General features: G+C 37.2%; 1 protein-coding gene across 6 annotated transcripts in view; it reads left to right on the forward strand.

Annotated features, from left to right (window-relative positions):
• Positions 1 to 20,851, forward strand: part of LOC139965827 (uncharacterized) — a 67,154-nt gene that overhangs the window by 15,676 nt on the left and 30,627 nt on the right. For 5 of the 6 annotated variants that reach the window (XM_071968584.1, XM_071968585.1, XM_071968589.1 and 2 more), the window contains 18 exons: positions 1,197 to 1,487; positions 1,809 to 2,102; positions 3,300 to 3,575; positions 4,761 to 4,901; positions 6,720 to 6,854; positions 8,387 to 8,527; positions 9,809 to 9,940; positions 10,610 to 10,729; positions 11,500 to 11,628; positions 12,611 to 12,733; positions 13,937 to 14,062; positions 14,640 to 14,759; positions 15,890 to 16,012; positions 16,548 to 16,670; positions 16,910 to 17,035; positions 18,626 to 18,718; positions 19,330 to 19,425; positions 20,752 to 20,847. In XM_071968584.1, the coding sequence (XP_071824685.1) occupies positions 1,197 to 1,487; positions 1,809 to 2,102; positions 3,300 to 3,575; positions 4,761 to 4,901; positions 6,720 to 6,854; positions 8,387 to 8,527; positions 9,809 to 9,940; positions 10,610 to 10,729; positions 11,500 to 11,628; positions 12,611 to 12,733; positions 13,937 to 14,062; positions 14,640 to 14,759; positions 15,890 to 16,012; positions 16,548 to 16,670; positions 16,910 to 17,035; positions 18,626 to 18,718; positions 19,330 to 19,425; positions 20,752 to 20,847 (2,685 nt within the window). The remainder of the gene's footprint in view (positions 1 to 1,196; positions 1,488 to 1,808; positions 2,103 to 3,299; positions 3,576 to 4,760; positions 4,902 to 6,719; positions 6,855 to 8,386; positions 8,528 to 9,808; positions 9,941 to 10,609; positions 10,730 to 11,499; positions 11,629 to 12,610; positions 12,734 to 13,936; positions 14,063 to 14,639; positions 14,760 to 15,889; positions 16,013 to 16,547; positions 16,671 to 16,909; positions 17,036 to 18,625; positions 18,719 to 19,329; positions 19,426 to 20,751; positions 20,848 to 20,851) is intronic. The other variant, XM_071968587.1, reaches the window with a different exon arrangement.

Genomic DNA, 20,851 nt, shown 5'->3' on the forward strand with positions numbered 1-20,851 from the left:
TGTTTGACACTGTGACTTTAATTTTGTTTAATGCTGTTGAATTTACTTCTTTAATAGTAAACTAATAGTTATTTTAGTGACCATCAAATGAACTTTCTAGTTTTCGAATTAAGGGCTACCCATCAGAGATCTATGACACAACCAGAAGAAGAATCTTACAAATTTTTATATTACAGGTTTGATTTTACTGTATAGTTTCAATCTAGATTTAAAGTGTGACGCCCATCTTCTACCAGCTGCTACTACTGTTCTCACCTTACGTCCAGCTCCAATATATCCTCCTCTCCCCTGTCAAAGATGTTATCTCATATGAGGTGTATCCCAACTTCCTGCATGATTTCAATCCATTGTAATGTGGAATCCCTTTATAATCTTTCCACTAATCCTCCCTGCCTCAAGTGCCTACTACCCTCAACCTGGAACCTTGGATTCCCCCCCCCCCCTCCTCTCATGGGTGGTAGCCGATGAGGAGCAAGACCTCCTCGGATACAGCCTCAGTTTTATAATTAATAGTGCTCTTGATATCTTCCTATTGATTGATGCCACTGAATCAAGTTCTGAAGTGTCAGAGCTGATTACACTTTCAGACTGGTGGCTTTCAATCACAAGGGAGAAAGAGAACCCATCTTGCACAGTACCAGAACCCTTCATGAACCCATCAGTAAGATAGCAAATAAATGTTTTGGCTGTCTGTTCACTTCTTGATTTCATTCATGTGCAGTTGTTATACAAAGTTTATATGAGGCATTATTTTGTGGTCGGTGGTTCGGTGATCAAATGGAAGGCAATGGACGTACAAGCTAAGGTTTAGCAGTTGAGTCCTGGTCAGATCATTATGTTGTGTCTTTGGGCAAGGCAGTTTAACTCCACTGATTGCCTCTACTCATACAGGTGTATAAATGGGCACCTGTGAGGTAACTGGTATATATAGTTGAGTGTGCCAGTTTGTGGCTGCACCCTGTGGGAGGTCCCCCATAGGGTGTGTAGATGTGGAGCACTGTATTGAATTATACATGATTGGGTATGTGGCTGTGGCGAGTCACCAACTGACCAAGAGTCAACTGTTGTCATATGTAGTCATATGAGAACACCTTGTGTATAGGTATACACTTTGTTGTTATAATTAGTCATTTCCATCTGTGTACTAAATAATTACAGTACTTTAGAACAACTCTCTTTCTTTATGCTTTAATTAGATCCCATGCTACCAAAAGCACCCCTAACCCTACAACTGACTGCATCAAGTTCCTACATTGTTGCTTCCTGGACGATGCCAGAGGGAAGTGGTGATGTGACTGGATTCAGTCTTTATTATGGTATCGAAATTCCAGAAGAAGAATATCTGCTGATCGATGCCGGCGAATCATTCTACAATGTCACAAATCTCATCGCAGATACGACCTACACTTTCAGTTTAGCTGCTGTCAATGATATCGGGGAAAGTGAACCGATTCTTGCAAGTACCTCAACTCTACCCAGACCAATAGGTAAGATGTACCAATTATTAATACCACTCTTTATTTAATCATTAAACTGTTTCTTCTTTAGTAGGGTATCTTGCAAGTTTAAATATCACTCTGTTCCACAAAATTTCATAAACTGATTTATTTCCATAACTTAGAAACTTGACATGGTGTTCAGTCATCACATTGGTGTATTGAGCATAAAAATCTTGCTCTTCAAAGCAGAAAAAAGTTAACTTCTAAAATATGGATGGTAACTGCAATGGTTTTAATAAATCTCACATTGGATCTACATTTGTCGAATAAAATAAGAACATTTTAAACCTTTTCATCTTGTATGCAAAGAGCTAGCTATACCATCAGCACCATCTTCCCTCTCATTGTCACCATCGGTTACGACTGTTCTAGTCTCGTGGGAGATGCAGGAGATGGAAAGCTTGGATTTGGACGGCTTTATTTTGAGTTATGGTGTCATCTCTTCGGAAGAGAACTTAATGCTGATCGATCCTGATAGAACATCGATAGAGATAAAAAAACTCCGACCTAGTACAACTTACAAGTTCAAGCTGGTATCCTACAATGATATCGGGGATAGTGTGCCAGTCACGGGGACAGCTACTACACTCACTGAACTAGTCGGTAAGTTAAAGTAGATAGTGTAAGCTGCCTTAATGATATCGGGGACAGTGTGCCAGTCACGGGGACAGCTACTACACTCACTGAACTAGTTGGTGAGTTCAAATAGACAGTGTAAGCTGCCGTAACAAGGATAGCAAGTATCCTACAATGATATTGGGGATAGTGTGCCAGTCACAGGGACAGCTACTACACTCAATGAACTAGTGGGTAAGTTCAAATAGATAGTGTAAGCTGCCTTAATGATATCGGGGACAGTGTGCCAGTCACGGGGACAGCTACACTCACTGAACTAGTGAGTAAGTTAAAATAGATAGTGTAAGCTGCCGTAACAAGGATAGCAAACACATCAGCAATGCATTTCGTTAACAAAAGCATTCCAAGTTATGAAGTTATCAAGTATCTAGCTTTCATTTTTCTTGAGTGTTGAAGTGTATATACTTATTAATGACAAAAAGCGTAATGAAATGTTAAGAGATTCTTTGCACAATTGATAAAGGAAGTGAAGCGTTTAGTGTTATAGAACAAACTTTTTTTTTCTTTTTAAAATAATTCGTAGTACAGAAGAGATGAATGCAAACCAAATTGAAAATAAAAATAACAAATAAAAGCAATACTTGTTGTAGCAAGCATGAATTTACAGACTTGTTTTAGGCCTTAGTGTTTGTCCCAAATGTTAGCCAGATATCAGCTGCAATTTGCATATTGCCCACAAGATGTTGATCCTGTACTCAGCGGTCCCCATAAGCTTCATGTGTGAATCAAAATTACATCTTGAATGAAGACAAGAGGCGTAAATTTCACTCCTTTGCTAATGACAGACACAACAAAACTGTGAAACACAAAATCTTGAATGGTACTGACTTCAGGTACATATCCAGAAAAGAGGGAGAGGGGGGGATGTGGCTGTGGGGATGTTGAAACGGACTATCATGAAGTGGAATATTCTGAGGCATATTAGGCTACAACTTAGGTCTATAACTAGGTCTGCATGTAAGGGTATGCTAATAACTACTTTTCATATTTTGTAAGGGGGTTGAAAAGGGAGGGGGTAGGGTGTGTATGTGGGAGTGTACACCCATTTCAATCAAGGAATTTCCAGCTGTTTCACAGAAATTCATGTCCTGCTACCAAAACAACCACACCTTCACACCCATGTACTTCCTGTCATATTTCTTTGTTGTCTTCTTCTCTCTAAAGAGCTGTTGCCTCCACTAACACCATCCTCCTTGGTCGTGGAACCATCGATAACTTCAGTAATGGTATCGTGGACTCCTCCTGCAGCAGAATCAACTGCTGTCACAGGTTACAGAATCAGTTACGGTGATAGGTACGCCCAGCAACTCCCAGCAGAGCAAACCTCCCATGAATTACGGGATCTTGAACCAAGTACAGAGTACACATTTGAACTGAGATCTTTCAATGATGCAGGAGAAAGTGACCCCATCTTGGAAACTGTCACCACTCTTGAACAAGGTCAGTGTCATATGCATATTCAGTCTAAAAGAAGGATGTTAAGCACAATTTTTTCTTTTTTTCTTTGTGGGGGGGGGGCATGTGATGGCACTACATTAATTTTATGGACCTTCAGTGGTTAACTCACCTACTGAATGGGGGACACTTAGAATCTGGAGGAAAACTTCCAATAAATAATATGAGCTTTGTTTTAGTTTTCAAGAGGCAGTACCATAATGAATGAATTAGGTTAGCACCAGTTGATGATTGATTCACCTTTGGTTGATGAGTAAACTATGATTGCCATCAGCCGCGAAGGATTGTTTACACCATGATCATAAAATTTGTGATGTGTATGCATCTGTATCTTGCATCTCATGATGGTTTTGTTTGAAGAGATCAGTGGGAGTAACAAGACCCTCCTCCTGCATACCTAAGCTCAGTGGGTCATGATTATTATCATAACACTGGTTTATAGAAGATATCATTAAAGGCAGATATCATCATTATAAAACCAGGATATTGTTTCTGTGTTCACTGATACTTCCAGTCACCTAACGACCAGTCCTGCATACCTAACGACCAGTCCTGCATACCTAACGACCAGTCCTGCATACCTAACGACCAGTCCTGCATACCTAAGCTCAGTGGGTCATGATTAGTATCATAACACTGGTTTATAGAAGATATCATTAAAGCCAGATATCATCATTATAAAACCAGGATACTAGTTCTGTGTTCACTGATACTTCCAGTCACCTAACGACCAGTCCTGCATACCTAAGCTCAGTGGGTCATGATTAGTATCATAACACTGGTTTATAGAAGATATCATTAAAGCCAGATACCATCATTATAAAACCAGGATACTAGTTCTGTGTTTACTGATACTTCCAGTCAGCTAACGACCAGTTACTACAGGTGCAAACATGAACAGAATAATGTTTTTGTATACAATAATATGTAATCAAAATAAAATAAAACTGTTAGCAAACTGCTTATCCACTAGAGAGCCTGTGTAGGAGAATGTGTAAAAGTAAGTTGGCCTGACGTTTCGATCCTAGCAGGATCTTCTTCCAAGTTAGCCTTTGAAGAAGATTCTGCTAGGATCGAAACGTCAGGCCAACTTACTTTTACACAATAATATGTAATGAATGTGTTTTCATCACAGTATGATAAAGATTATTTGTCTTTTGTCTTTTGAAGAAACATTGGTTGAAGCTTCTGCTAGTTGTGACGTAGACAATGGAGGATGTTCTCACGATTGTGTGTCTCTTGATGATGGAAGCTATGCATGTCGATGCCCTGAGGGATACCGCTTAGATTCTAGTCTGAAAAACTGCGAAGGTTCGTACAAAGAGCATCGTATTGCCTTAGTTTATGAATTATTTTGTTTGGTTTTTCATAAATTTTTATCCCCATGGCATGGTTGACCTGTAAGATTGTATGGTCTAGCAGTCAAAATGAATTGGTAGTAAAGTTTGAAAGTTTTCATTCAAGTAACTGAAGTTGTGACTGGACTTAAATGTTATTAAAATTGTTGTTGATAAATGGATTGGTGATGTTCTTGTCTGGATTGTGTACAACCTTTAGGTTTTTTTTCTAATTAATGTCCTAAGCATAATTGAGTAAAACTGTTATGCTGAGAGCAAGACTTTTTAGGTAAGGTCAAACAGTAATTAAAGTTATTACTTCGTGAGTCAAAGACTTCTGTAAAAAGAGATTTGGAAACTTCAAATCACCGGTGTAACATGGAAATAGTGTGAAAAACTGTCCCACACTTTTATTGTGACAATTAAATTTAACAAGTAAATGAACAATGGAAAAGTGACTGGGATATTATAAATGAATTTCTTTTTGTTCTCAATTTGTTTATAATTTTGTAGACACCTTTTCATTGTCCAGGAACTATTATATGTACACAAAAAGCTAAATTTCTCTTGAATCCCTTCCCTGCAGCTTTTCTGGGCTGTATCAAATGAAATTTGAATATGATTCCTGTGGCCACTGTGATTTCTGACTGGCACCCCCCCCCTCCCCTCTACTCCAACCAACAAAGAAATTACTTTCTAGGGTTCGTCACCAACTCTAGGGGCTGTAAAGCTCCGCTGGGAGAGCACATGAGTGTTAATCTTGAGTCGCTGCTAGTAATCCCATTCTGGCCAAAATATTCTTGGCTCTTTTTTTGTAATGAAACTATTACCAGTTATAACTTGTAACATATGTTAGTACATCAGAGGAAGAAGTTTGTATTGAAACTATTACCAGTTATAACTTGTAACATATGTTAGTACATCAGAGGAAGAAGATTGTATTGAAACTATTACCAGTTATAACTTGTAACATGTTAGTACCCCAGAGGAGGACGTTTGTATTGAAACGATTACCAGTTATAACTTGTAACATATGTTAGTACCCCAGAGGAGGACGTTTGTATTGAAACTATTACCAGTTATAACTTGTAACATATGGTAGTACCTCAGAGGAAGAAGATTGTATTGAAACTATTACCAGTTATAACTTGTAACATATGTTAGTACCCCAGAGGAGGACGTTTGTATTGAAACTATTACCAGTTATAACTTGAAACATATGTTAGTACCCCAGAGGAGGACGTTTGTATTGAAACTATTACCAGTTATAACTTGAAACATATGTTAGTACCCCAGAGGAGGACGTTTGTATTGAAACGATTACCAGTTATAACTTGTAACATATGTTAGTACCCCAGAGGAGGACGTTTGTATTGAAACTATTACCAGTTATAACTTGTAACATATGGTAGTACCTCAGAGGAAGAAGATTGTATTGAAACTATTACCAGTTATAACTTGTAACATATGCTAGTACCCCAGAGGAGGACGTTTGTATTGAAACGATTACCAGTTATAACTTGTAACATATGTGAGTACCCCAGAGGAGGACGTTTGTATTGAAACTATTACCAGTTATTACTTGAAACATATGTTAGTACATCAGAGGAAGAAGTTTGTATTGAAACTATTACCAGACTTTGTAACTTTATAAACCATCAATTCTAATCGTAACGTGCATTTGTTTTTCAGGTGGGGTTGCGACCTTTCTCTGAATCTTCAATTATCATGTATTTTCAAAAACGAAACTCTTTTCCATGGATTATCCCCACTTTCTCTTCTTTTCATTCAGACATCAATGAGTGCATTGAGGACACTCAGACTTGTAGTGCGCCCTCTGTAGAGTGTGTTAATTACCCAGGGACATTTGCATGTGATTGTTCCCCAGGACATCACATTTACAATGAAGTCAGCAGGTTTTGTGAAGGCAGGTTACATAGTTAAATGTTGCACCACACATAAGCTCAACTTCCTCCTATAATTCTGCTCTCCATTCATAAACCACAATTATTTGTAACAGTATGGTAATAATTGAGTCTTGGGGAGGGAACATTTCTTACTCATTTTGAAAACATATTTCTGTGAAAGGAGGAAAGCTTTTCCTTTACCCTCACCTCATTGTTCAGTGAATATTAAATCTTTACCCCGTATAATCTTGTAATAATGTGACAAGAAAGCAGTTATTTCTTAACAATAAACAGCAATAAAACCAGGTTTCCTCTCATGTGATAATCACCTCTAAAGCCTGTTGGAGATTATCTGAGGGTTGTATATATATATATATATATATATATATATATATATATATATATATATATATATATATATATATATATATATACGATTTTCATTTATATACATATATATATATATATATTTATATGTATATATATATATATATATATATATATATATATATATATATATATATATATATATATATATTTATATATACACACATAATATATGTGTGGAAACCAGAATGGATTTAGATGACATATTGTGTGGGGTGGTTATCAGTTTAACAGGGTTAGCTCACTTTTGAGTCTATGGCTTTCTAAATGTTAGGTTTCATTGATTCTCATTCTTCTGCCATTGTTCTCTGAACCCGAGCATTGAATTACAAATTAATTATTAAAAGCTACTGTTCATGGAAGGTGAAGGGGACAATTATAGGGGTAAGGTTCGTCCTGCTGTGAGAAAGATCATGATATAATGTCCAACACATGGAAGACACTATGTGTCTAAGTGTAGGACACCGAGGGGGCTGTTTAGGATGATGTAATCTGTTATGCTCTGCAGTTTCACACAATAGCCACTGTTGGCTGGTCTGCAGAGATATCTCTGTTGTTTGATATTGATTCAGCCTTGCTGCAGGGGAGCTTGCAGCTGCTGCAGCTGTCTTTGTTTTTATTTAAATGGTTTGTTAATCTTAAATGCACTTCATCCTCATTACCTCCCACATATCACTGCTTCCCATCACTTGCTCCCTGTCCCTCATCTGCCATCATTTACATCTCAATAGCAAAATGTGCAGAACTGTATATTTAACATAAAGCAGAAATGGTAAATTCCAGCACCATTGAGACTGCCATGTTTATCCTTATCCTTGAAATGTCCTCATGGAATCTGAAAAGAAGAATACTGGAAACTTTGAAAGTGATGCTTGATATATAAGATTGTCAAAGTCTCTCATAATGTGCTTAGTAAAATGACCAAATATGGTCATCTATTGCCTGCACGATCCATCATCAACCACCGCTTTGAAGAAATGCCAGTTATATAAACTTCTGCAATTTGTTCTCTGGAATTGAGCATATTTGAATGATCTGTCAAAGTATATACCATTAAATGATGGAATAGTTTTTAAAACTTTGAGAATTTGTTTGTAGGTAGAAAAGGGGTGTTTTAATAGTTAGCTGAGTTTATGTACTGATCTAAATGTACATCTTTTCACAGATATCAATGAATGCAATGAAAATCCTTTGGTTTGTGGTTCCACGGCTGTCTGCGTCAACACTTTTGGAGGCTATGAATGTCCTTGTAAAACCGGATTTGTTTATCCAGACAATGAAGAAAATTCAAGTGGAAACTGCATTGGTAAGTCAAAAATACCACAGCAATACAGAAATGTGATGTTGGTTGCTCTTGTGTTTACAGACTTGGCATCAGCATGTAGCCGGCTAAATTCAAGTGGAAAATGCATTGGTAAGTCAAAAATACCACAGCAATACAGAAATGTGATGTTGCTTGCTCTTGTGTTTACAGTGGTATCAGCCGGCTAAATTCAAGTGGAAACTGCATTGGTAAGTCAAAAATAAGACAGCAATACAGAAATGTGATGTTGGAACCTCTTGTGTTTACAGTGGCATCAGCATGTAGCCGGCTAGATTTCATACTTGTCAAGCTAATATGAACTTACATTACTACTACAATGTTACTCCTGCTTTTATTTGGGGAATCTTATTCTATGACTGGATTGATGGTGGTTTGAAGACTGTTGGCAATAGTGCCAGAGGTTGCTGGAGCTGGTCGAATGGGTGACAGACAGTCTGGTACCAAGTTGCCATACAGGGCAGTCCATGAGACCAAGGGCATGCAGCCTTAAATGGGGAAACTCCTGCTAGCTCTAATCTTCGTTGTGAAATTAATGAAAGAAACAAAATGCGGCACAGTACACTTGATAATGAATGACCATTCATTAGTTGTAGGAACAAACCATTATAAACTGAGAGAATTATAGTTGTAGGACCAAACCATTATAAACAGAGGGAAAGCGTTAGTTAAAGGACCAAACCATTCTAAACAGAGGGAAAGTTTTAGATGTAGGAACAAAACATTATACTCAGAGGGAAACTGAACCGTAACAGTCCTAATTGGTAGCTCCCATCCACCTCGTCTGCTTGTTCCGTAATTACTGAGCGGTGACTACATTGTTTGGACAACTTATGGTCCAAACTCTGAATGAAATACCTCATTTACCACTGCAAGTAAATTGCTTGAAAGTGTTCAGAATAAAAGAAGGTTTCAAGAGGGTTTTTTCTATTGAAGAATCACATATAAGGATTACCTAGTCATAACTTGATATGAACTTCAACAGATCAATCAAGCCTGAGAGTGGGTGAGTGTGGAGGGGGGGGGCTGTCAGGGGGCTGCAGCCCAAGGGTCAGTTAGGGTGGCTTGGGAAAGTATTGAGAGGAGAGTATGGAAAGGAAAATATGACAAAGAAAGTGTGTTCCTATTGTCATGATGCACTGAAAGAAAACTGTAGAGAGCAAAAAGGGGGCTTGTTGACATTACGTCATAGGTCTCTCATTAAAACGAATTGATATTTCATAAATAGAATTTGTGACTATTCCTCCTTCCTTTCTCATGCCTCAGATGTTGATGAATGCCAGGTGGAAGCCCTCATTCCCCTGCTTTGTGGACATCATGCTTCTTGCAGGAACACTGAAGGTGCCTTTGAGTGTGACTGTCTTCCAGGTTACATCAAGGGTTCCGGATTCTGTGATGGTGAGAAACTCTATGTATGAACAATAAACATGAAAAATCATAATTAATCAAATTAAGATATGTTTTAGCTAAGTCTTTGTTGAAATTATCCTTTTGTCTTCACTATGTTACCTGTCACAGGAATAAACATTTTATTATTCTTTACTTGCTACGAAAGCTGGCTTTAAATATTGTGGTGAATCTTTGGTTGTCCATGTGGACAGCCTCAACCAATCATGTGTGATCACTTAGTTCTACCTTTTGGAAAGCACCGCCTCAAAATTTCAAAAGCAAAGAAAGTTTTGAAAGAACAGTGACAATACAACCTATTTTTCTGGAGATATGGAATTTGGGCTTAACAGGAAATCTGACAAACAAGGGCTAGCATTTTAATGGCTCCCATTTTAATTTGTTGCCAATCAAATAAGGCATCTATTTTAACATTTTGTTGAATGTATTTTTTTAATTAGTCTTTTCTTCTGGCAGTCACAACCATTCTAAGTGGTTTTTAACTGAAATGGCTGTGAAACCTAACTGTTATTGGAAGAATGGTTTAATTCTCTTCTACTTTTAATATACTCTGATCATTTTAGCTAGAAGTACCAGACCTTCATACTTAAGCAGATAGTAGAATGCAATGGTTCATACTGATTATCACTAATTAGCTAAAGTTTCATTGTCTACCAACAGATTTGAATGAATGTGCAGAAGGGAACCCATGTGGCTTCAATGGATTCTGTGAAAATCTGGAAGGCTCCTTCAATTGTTCCTGTGGAATTGGATATATTTCTAAAGATGGGCAGTGCGAAGGTAGGAAAATATTGCATTACTCTCCCCAATCCTGATGTCAATTTTTCTCCAAATCTACTGATTTTAGTCTCATTAGTAGAGATAAAATGACTATATCACATTCTTGTTAAAAAGAAAAGATAAGAGTCAGTCAAGACCGTGTTACATCAAAGAATATAATCCGTGTTTTGTGTCGTAATATAAAGAAACTGTTAGATTGTTAATGTTGGTGAGTAAACTGTGATACTGGAGCACAGTGACTCTTAAGACCTGGAGGTGCATGGCATTTCTGGTCTTGCCAATTTCAGGATTGATTTGGTTCGGGTATGGCATCATTATCACTGTTTCTTAGCAAATTTGGATCGTCTGTAACAGAGTTACTTGTTTTGGTAGTTGTTCCATTGTATTTGTTGTTGGTATTGGTTAATTTTGTTATTTAGCAAATAGCTGCTTCTCAATACTTCATCTAGTAGCATTATTCCTATGTTTACTGTCTCATTCTGTGGCCTGTATATACCCTGTATATGATATCATGTACAATTCATACAGCAGCATTTGGTATTGTTAATACCACTGAAATACACTGTGGATGCCCAATCATGACAGCAAACAATAATTGCAAAAATGACAAACACAAACAACCAAAATACTCACATTCAGTCAGGTGACCATTTTCATAAAAATATTTGTTGTTGTTGTTGTTGTTTTGTAATGGTCATTTAGCTTTTGCTGGTCAATGATTCATACATTTTTTCTTTGTTAAAACTTTAGTTTTTATGATACATCCACAGATATTGATGAATGTGCTTTAGACGGTGATGATCAAGTTTGTCCTGATACGATGGCATGTGTGAATCACGAAGGCTCGTATCACTGTTACTGTCCTCCTGGATTCACTAGCAATGGATCCTATTGTGAAGGTATACACACAGATAATTCATTTCATTCATCAACTGCAAAGTCCTCTCGCTGTAATGCTGTGGCTGTGTGGTCCTCATTCGCAGACTTTGGAAGTTTGTTTGTCCAATGCTTAGTGTAAAGAGAGAAGGTCCTATAGAGAGGTTCTGTTTGTATGGTATCACAGTGTAACTTAGAGTAATGGAGTTAACCTATAGTCTTGCTTGTTAATAGTTGATACATATTTTGTTAAAAATCTTTAAGTTTCTTTGGTAAATACTTCTGGTGGAAGAACGTCACTAAAATGTGAAGAGTTAAAGGGTTCTGGATCATACAGAAATTTAAAATGTAAGCTGTGCTGATTTCTGTGTTCAATTTTGTTATTTTGATTTCCCTATTTTTTTAATCTTTTTTTCTAAAATGAGACTGCTGCAAAATAGCTTGCTCAGGCTGCCTCCACTCTCTGGAATCACTATCTTGTCGATTTTAAATGTTTTATACTGAATAGGTTTAAATTTGAAGTATAACATTTGCGTGTTGTCACCAAATATAGAGGTAAACACAAACTGTTTTGTACGTTCATTGCATCAATATTGCAAAACATGTTTCAAATTTTTGATAAAGTATTTTAATTAAAAAAAAACAGAATTATGTATCAACCACACTTTCTTTGTAGGTGTAAGTATGATCCTAGCCTACTTTGCATATAAGAAACTGGGCTGGAATTATTCTTGACATTGCCTGATGAAGCTTATTACCAACTGATTGCATCTGTTTGTGAGACTACAATTAAAAACTTCATTTATAGTTCAAATAGAACTTGACACTGTGCATCAATTGAGATTCTCATGGGAAATGGACACCACCAGCTAGTTAAAATGGATTAAACTGGATTAAACTGACACTGAATTTTATCTGTCAGTTTTATGCATGTTAGCTATCACATGACGTGGCGAACAATTAAGATTTGTGACAAGTTTAATGGTCAATAATCATTCTCCTCAGATATCAATGAATGCTCTACTCCAAACCACCAGTGCAGTGAAAATTCTTTCTGTGGCAATCTGCTTGGTTCCTATTACTGCCAATGCATCATGGGATATGTAGGAAATGGAAAAGATTGCTATGGTGAGGTTTTATCTTATTAATTGCTAATGTTAGTAGTTCTTGTCCTCTTCTCAATCTTCTGAGTGTAAATGTTACATAGCCAATGCTGATTCACACCTGACTGGGTGTAAATGTTACATAGCCAAGGCTGATTCACACCTGACTGGGTGTAAATGTTACATAGCCAAGGCTGATTCACACCTGACTGGGTGTAAATGTTACATAGCCAAGGCTGATTCACACCTGACTGGGTGTAAATGTTACATAGCCAAGGCTGATTCACACCTGACTGGGTGTAAATGTTACATAGCCAAGGCTGATTCACACCTGACTGGGTGTAAATGTTACATAGCCAAGGCTGATTCACACCTGACTGAGTGTAAATGTTACATAGCCAAGGCTGATTCACACCTGACTGGGAATAAATGTTACATAGCCAAGGCTGTTTCACACCTGACTGGGTGTAAATGTTACATAGCCAAGGCTGATTCACACCTGACTGGGTGTAAATGTTACATAGCCAAGGCTGGTTCACACCTGACTGGGAATAAATGTTACATAGCCAAGGCTGATTCACACCTGACTGGGTGTAAATGTTACATAGCCAAGGCTGATTCACACCTGACTGGATGTAAATGTTACATAGCCAAGGCTGATTCACACCTGACTAGGTGTAAATGTTACATAGCCAATGCTGATTCACACCTGACTGGGTGTAAATATTACATAGCCAATGCTGATTCACACCTGACTGGGTGTAAATGTTACATAGCCAAGGCTGATTCACACCTGACTGGGTGTAAATGTTACATAGCCAAGGCTGATTCACACCTGACTGGGAATAAATGTTACATAGCCAAGGCTGATTGGGTGAAATGTTTGGTTTACTGTACATAACACCTAGCAGAAACCTAGTGGGCTAATTTTACTACTTACACAGGTTCAGGGATCTGCATCTTGTCTTTGTTGGAGCATTGTGATTGGATGATAGATTGTTTTTGTGCATCTTTCAAAGTAAGTAGTAAGTGGGCAAAGACATATCAGTTGTTGGTAGAGTTGAGCAAATTTGATAAGATCAGATAATAATTCTAGATAGCATTCAAACTCGTGGTAATCCGAGAGGGAATTGATATTCCTTAATAAAACTTTGTTGAAACTACCCAAAGTTGACACATGTTTTGATATTTAAATTTAAAACTTTTTGTTTCCCCTTTGCTTTGTAAGATGTCGACGAATGCGAGAGTTCCAATGGAGGCTGCCCTCACCACTGCACCAACACAGAAGGCAGTTATCATTGCTCCTGCGCAGAAGGCTTCGAACAATCAGAAACAGATCAAGAAGAATGCCAAGGTAGAATGATAAAATATTTATGTTTCCATAAAACTTCATGAAAAATAAGAGGAAAACAAGCTTCACTTTAAACAAATTGTATCATATTTTATCTAAAATTTCCTAAAATATACAAATGCTGTTATTATTCTGGTTTGCCTGTCAAACAGTGTGATCAGTTTGCATGTTATATGAAACTAAACACTAGTAGCTGAATGTTCTACGTTATCAGAAAGATTATAAAACCATGTCACAATTAAACATAAGATGAATACTTCTTGTTGTCATGTAAGAGTTTCAGTATGATGTTAGACATTTATTATTCAAAATTAGAACATCTTTCCTTTCCATGTTTTAAGCATTGATGAAGTTTGGGCAAAGCAATGAAAATCTGTCAGGGTTTTGATGCAATCAAAATTTCAGAAGTGACAGATAAATTTAATGTAGATCCATACCATACAGTGACTTATCAACATCAATATTAAAGTACACAAGCAAGTGTGTAAGGTATCGATCTCAAGTTCTTCTTTTCTTTAACTCTCATAGCTGGAGTTCACTATTTTTTTTTAATTTTAAATTTTACTATTTTTGTTTCTAGATATTAATGAATGTGCAGATGAGTCTCTTTGTGATCAGCATTGTAACAACACTATTGGTTCCTATAAATGTTCTTGTGACAAAGGCTATACCTTACACAGTAATGGTCGTCTCTGTGTTGGTGAGTATTCTCTGTCTGGCAAGAAGAGTACTCTCAGTAAATGAAAGTTGTCATTAAATTATGCTTTGAATAACAAGTGGCATTTAATAGTGAATCTTCAGCTTTTAACAAAGCTATTGTGACTCATCTATTCTTCTGCTGCATCTTCAACCTGTTTGGAAGGAGAATCATTTGTTTCCTGGAGACAACCAAAAAAAAAATCACATTTGCTAATTTGCTGGCAGAAAACAGTTTGCTAACTATCCTGAAATGAAATGTGATGTTTTCTTGAACAAAATGATAGCAATCCATGTAGTTGCAGGTCTCATCTCTTCTATGATGGAATGGATCTTCATTGACCTTTGACCTTGACCCTTAACAACTACATAAGCACTATTTAAATATTTGTCCCATTATTCTCTACATATCTTGTGGTTTAATTACTTTTTCCAACTTACTGACAAGCAGAAAATGGCTAAAAACAGTTTTTGGGTGTTTGACCTTTGACCTATGATGTGACCAACCATCCAGACATGAGTTTACAGTACATGGTCAGGCACCTACCCACCAAGTTTGAACATGATCGTACTTACAGTCTCATGTTTCACACAGTTTTAGCCCAGTTTTACTTGATAACTCAGTCGACCTTTGACTCAGACCCTAAATCTGTCTTATTTCAATATTTGCCTCTTCATTATCTACATACTGTGTGGTTAATTCATTTTTCCACATGTTGGTATGCAGACAATGGCTAAAAACAATTTTTAGGTTGATTGACCTTTGACATCATCAATCACTCACTCACTCACTCATGCAAATATATGTAACTCTTGTAGTGACATAAATTGTTAATGTAAGAAACAACCGATTATCCAAATCTTCCCTCACATATATCTATAGGACATTTATTGTTTTTAAAGGATAGTTGGGTAGGAAATGTATTCTTTGTTCATGGAAATGCATTTTCTGTAGAATATAGCCTTCAACTGTCATAAGAAACTGTACAAGGCATCAAGTCATGAAAATTCAAATGAGCGCTTGTAGCCAATCATCATCAAGCAGTGTTTATGCTTTGTAAGTAATTACCTCATATTTTAAGACGTTACCAATATTTTTTCACATTTTCTTCAATTGATTGCTTTCTTGTTAAGATATTGATGAGTGCATGATGAGGAATGATTGTCAGGAGGTGTGTATCAACATACCCGGAGGGTACAAGTGTGACTGCAGCGATCTGAGAACTCTTATACCAGACAACAAGACACACTGTAAAGGTGATTACTTCTACTGACTTTTGTTTGGTTTTACTTATGATGATTATTGGTGTTGCATATTTTCCAGACACGGAAGGTGGGTGGGAAGTTGGAAAGGGGATGAGTGGGAGTTAGATGGGGAGGAGGAAGTCTCTGTTATCGTTAAGGTATGACTATGATGTAGACAATGACATAACTAACAAAGAAACAAATCAGGCTGGAAGTGACCAAAGGAGAAGAATTTAATTCTTATAATGGATAGTAGCCTTCAAAGCTTCAGATTTAAACTTTCTGATAACAAAGGGCACCTTTGATAAATAGAGTATAATATTTCCAATATACATATATAGGTACTTTGCAGCTAAAGTCTTCTCTGCATTTAAAATTGTTTTTTTCCTGCTCTGGAAAATAATTATTGTGGTATTAATTTCACCAATTCTCAGGTTGTGTCAGTTATTACATACTCATTTTTCTTATTTCTTGTTTTTTGTGGAAATTTTGAGGTACCATTAATTGATGGGGCTTTTTAATCAAGTAATTCTTCTGATTTTGAAAGATGTCACAAATTGTCGTGAGAAGAATGGAGGATGCGATCAGATTTGTCGCGAGGATCAGAGAGGTTTATTGTGCTCATGCCAGTATGGATCAGTTTTAGACGGGGACGGTCATACTTGTAATGGTAAGTATTTGATTCACAATCTGTAGAGACTGAAGGAGAGGGGGTGGGGTCCTGATAAGAGGGGCATTTGCAATTAAGTAGGGGGCCAGGGGAAATATATAAAGAGTAATGTATTCCTTGATTTCTAATTTTAAGATAGATATATTGTGTTCCTATACTCCTGTTCATTCAGCCGCTATGTTTGGTACATCAAGGCCCAACAGTAAGATTTGTTTTTCAATTTTTTCCTCTCTTTGTAGATGTCAATGAGTGCCTGGAAAGCAACGGAGGCTGCGAACAATTGTGCGTGAATACTCCTGGTTCATTCACGTGTCAATGTCGCCGTGGTTACAGACCCAGAGATGATAGCCCTTATCAGTGTGTTTGTAAGTCTTGCAAAGCAGCTCATGTTATACCACAGGGGTTCTCAAATGAGACCAGAGAAATAAAAAACATTGATTGAATCAGCAAAGGGTCAGAGCGAATACAAATGTCATTGTACCTAGATTTTGTGATGTGCAGTGTGTACTGGTAGGTTGATTAAGCCTAAGGCCTCTTAGGGCTCTCATGTACATCCTTATACCTAGCCTGAGCAATGTGTAGTGTAAGCCGGTAGGTTGATCAAGCCTAAGGCCTATAAGGGCCCTCAGACACATCACTAAACCTAGCTTGAGCAATGTGTAGTGTAAGCCGATAGGTTGATCAAGCCTAAGGCCTCTAAGGGCCCTCAGACACATCACTAAACCTAGCTTGAGCAATGTGTAGTGTAAGCCGGTAGGTTGATCAAGCCAAAGGCCTCTAAGGGCCCTCAGACACATCACTATACCTAGCTTGAGCAATGTGTAATGTAAGCCGGTAGGTTGATCAAGCCTAAGGCCTCTTAGGACCCTCAGACGCACCACTTTACCTAGCTTGAGCAATGTGTAGTGTAAGCCGGTAGGTTGATCAAGCCAAAGGCCTCTAAGGGCCCTCAGACACATCACTATACCTAGCTTGAGCAATGTGCAGTGTAAGCCGGTAGGTTGTTCAAGCCTAAGGCCTCTAAGGGCCCTCAGACACATCACTAAACCTAGCTTGAGCAATGTGTAGTGTAAGCCGGAAGGTTGATTAAGCCTTAGGCCTCTAAGGGCCCTCAGACACATCGTTATACCTAGCTTGAGCAATGTGTAGTGTAAGCCGATAGGTTGATCAAGCCTTAGGCCTCTAAGGGCCCTCAGACACATCACTTTACCTAGCTTGAGCAATGTTCAGTGCAAGCCAGTAGGTTGATCAAGCCTTAGGCCTCTATGGGCCCTCATGCACATCACTGAACCTAGCTTGAACAATGTGTAGTGTAAGCCGGGAGGTTGATTAAGCCTAAGGCCTCAGACATTTCACTATACCTATATTGAGCAATGTGCAGTGTGGAATGCTAGGGTGATCAAGCCAACAACATCAAGAGCCTGCATAACTGATTGCTACAACAATTGTGGACCAGTTTTTCTTTCACCGGCCGATTGAAATCTTTCTTGGGCCAAATTGGTCAGAAGACTGCCTATTGAGAACCCCTGATACAATCCAACACTTAATATAGGCCTAAAGGTTATGAAACTCTGTAATGTAAGAAATATATGCAAAATACGTCCAACTTTAATTATGTATACTTAGCATCAATGTGACAATATTTGCTGCGAAGAACTTGTGAAAAGTGGGCTTCTGATTAGTTTTTGTCATCACATCAATTCTGGTTTTTGATTGTATTTTCACTGTTGACTCAAAATATTTTAGAATGAGAAATGTGTTCATTTATGCTCACACAATATCTCAATGAGACCAAACATGCTAAGAGTACATATTGTCACCATATCATGTATAACTATTGACACTTCATGGATAGAGTTATTAACATACCATAAGACTAAAATATTAAGTAAAATAATGTAATTTCATTTACCTTGTTATCATATATCATCAAACTTTTTGTTAAACTTCCACAGCGGAATGTGTCCCACCCTGTTTGAACTATGGCGTTTGCGTCGGACCAAACACGTGCGTCTGCCCGACAGGTTACGGAGGACAAACATGCACACGTAAGATACATTACAAGAAGAGGCTTTAAGAGATTAGTTCTTTTTACGCTATTTTATGAAATTAACATACAGTAGAAATGATGTGGTTCATTATATCAGCTTTTGAAGTTTTTTTTAAACTAATAATGTAGAAGTGAAACGTTTCAGTTCCATTTTGCATTTGTCTTGTGATTAATACTAATTAATACTAATTAAATTACAAAATGTGGATTTGTCGAACGAACCATTTAAATAATAATAGAAAAAATAGAAAAATAGCAAAGAAATTAGTCAACATCCTTCAAAGAAATTCTGAAAATGTGTTGTTAAGTTTGGAAACTTATGATGTTTTTTTTTTTAGCTCACTTAGCATTTTTCTTTGTCTTTATGGTCATGTCAAATCTCATTCATGTCTAGTATGAGATGGTGTCAGTATCAGTCTCACAACACCCATTCCAAACTAAATTGAAGTTTTTATGAGGATGATACCTTATATTTGGGGGTGGGGGTGAGGAGGAGTGATTTATTCTTATTTGCTTTTGTAAAGCCACTTGTATTTTTTATTTGATTATTCTGCAGACATATTTATTCTTTGGCTACTTATTCTTATTCTTTATTTCTTTTTTCTATAGCCACTTGTAACCCCCCATGTGCCCATGGAGGGTCATGTAGAAGGTTCAACATGTGCCAATGCCCAGTAGGTTACACTGGACCTGCCTGTCAAAAAGGTAAATGCCTGCATCATTTTTACCATTATTCATTCCCTAACATCCCTTCAAATTCTGTTCTCTTTCTCCTCAATGTTTCATCAATGCAAACATTTAGATTTTCAAATCTTTTACACCTTTGAGCTTGTCTATTAGCCCAGATTCCCCCCCCCCCCCATTCACCCAACCTGCCTCTTTAATTGAACACCATCCATACTCAGCCAATTTAGGGCAAATATCTTTGTCAGGGACTTTCAATTTCTAAAATGACTAATTAAATTTCTTGTTGCACAACAGCAGATATGTGCCTGTATGTACCGTAATAGTACAACCAGTTATTCCTACCAGGAACGGTACTCGGTCATATCAACGTTGTCATTATTCATTAAAATGATGGCCTAATTTACATATTTGCATACATAATTACCACAAAACTATTTATTTGAAATCCACAATTGCTCACATTACAGTCAATGGAAAGGTTGCAACAAGATAAAATATGCTCCTAAATTTTCACTATTAGTTTTAAAAATACAACTTCTCTGAACAAGGAAGGTTTAACATAAAGTCTAGGTAATCCAAGAATAGAAAAAAAGAAGCTCAATAATCAATCTCTCCGTTTGCTTTATTTATTATGTCTTCTGTTCTACACCTAGATGTACTTTCAACCATGTGGTTCTAGTTTTCTTTCCCCATCTCTGCTTCTACAATTTATGAACACCAGTCATCTATTAAATCATTCCCCTCTGTGGAATATCTAAATTTATAAATTATGCATTGCCTTAACTTTGACAAGCTTCCAACAAGGATCAAAACATTAAACCCTTCCTTTTTATAGTTTTCTTTGCCATGTGCTCATAACATGTTGTTCTTTGGATAGCAAAACATTTACAATAGCCCAAAGAAATAAATTTAGTATGGACTTACCTGATGAAGGAATGTTACTATAGCAACCTGTTTGTAAAATGGTGAATGTTGTTTTTCTCAGTAAGTGGTATTATTTTAATATAAATATTTCATGGGCTCAACGACACATAGCAAACATTTAACGTTTTATTTTAAGTAATGTTAATAATGTAGAGTTGATACTGAGTTTCAAGATGCAAATGTTGATTTGCCCGGTTCTGCCCTTATTTTGTCATGATGTCAACACCCTTTGAAACAAACTTATTAATATTTTTCAAGTCCTAAGCAACACATCTTGCCTACGTAGATATTCTCTTTGTGTAAATGAAAAATTAGGGAGCTAAATTGATTTGAAGTTTAAAATGCTACGTGTTCAAGTTGTTTAATACCAGTATGCCCATTCGTGTTCTGATCTTGTGTTTGTTTCTCTCTTTATGTCAGCTACGTGTGTGTTACCGTGCATGAATGGAGGGCTCTGTATAGGTCCAAACAGGTGTCAGTGCCCTGCTAGGTATACAGGAGACAGATGTGAGACTTGTGA

The sequence above is a fragment of the Apostichopus japonicus genome, chromosome 3, assembly GCF_037975245.1.
Source record: "Apostichopus japonicus isolate 1M-3 chromosome 3, ASM3797524v1, whole genome shotgun sequence".
Taxonomy (NCBI): Eukaryota; Metazoa; Echinodermata; class Holothuroidea; order Aspidochirotida; family Stichopodidae; genus Apostichopus; species Apostichopus japonicus.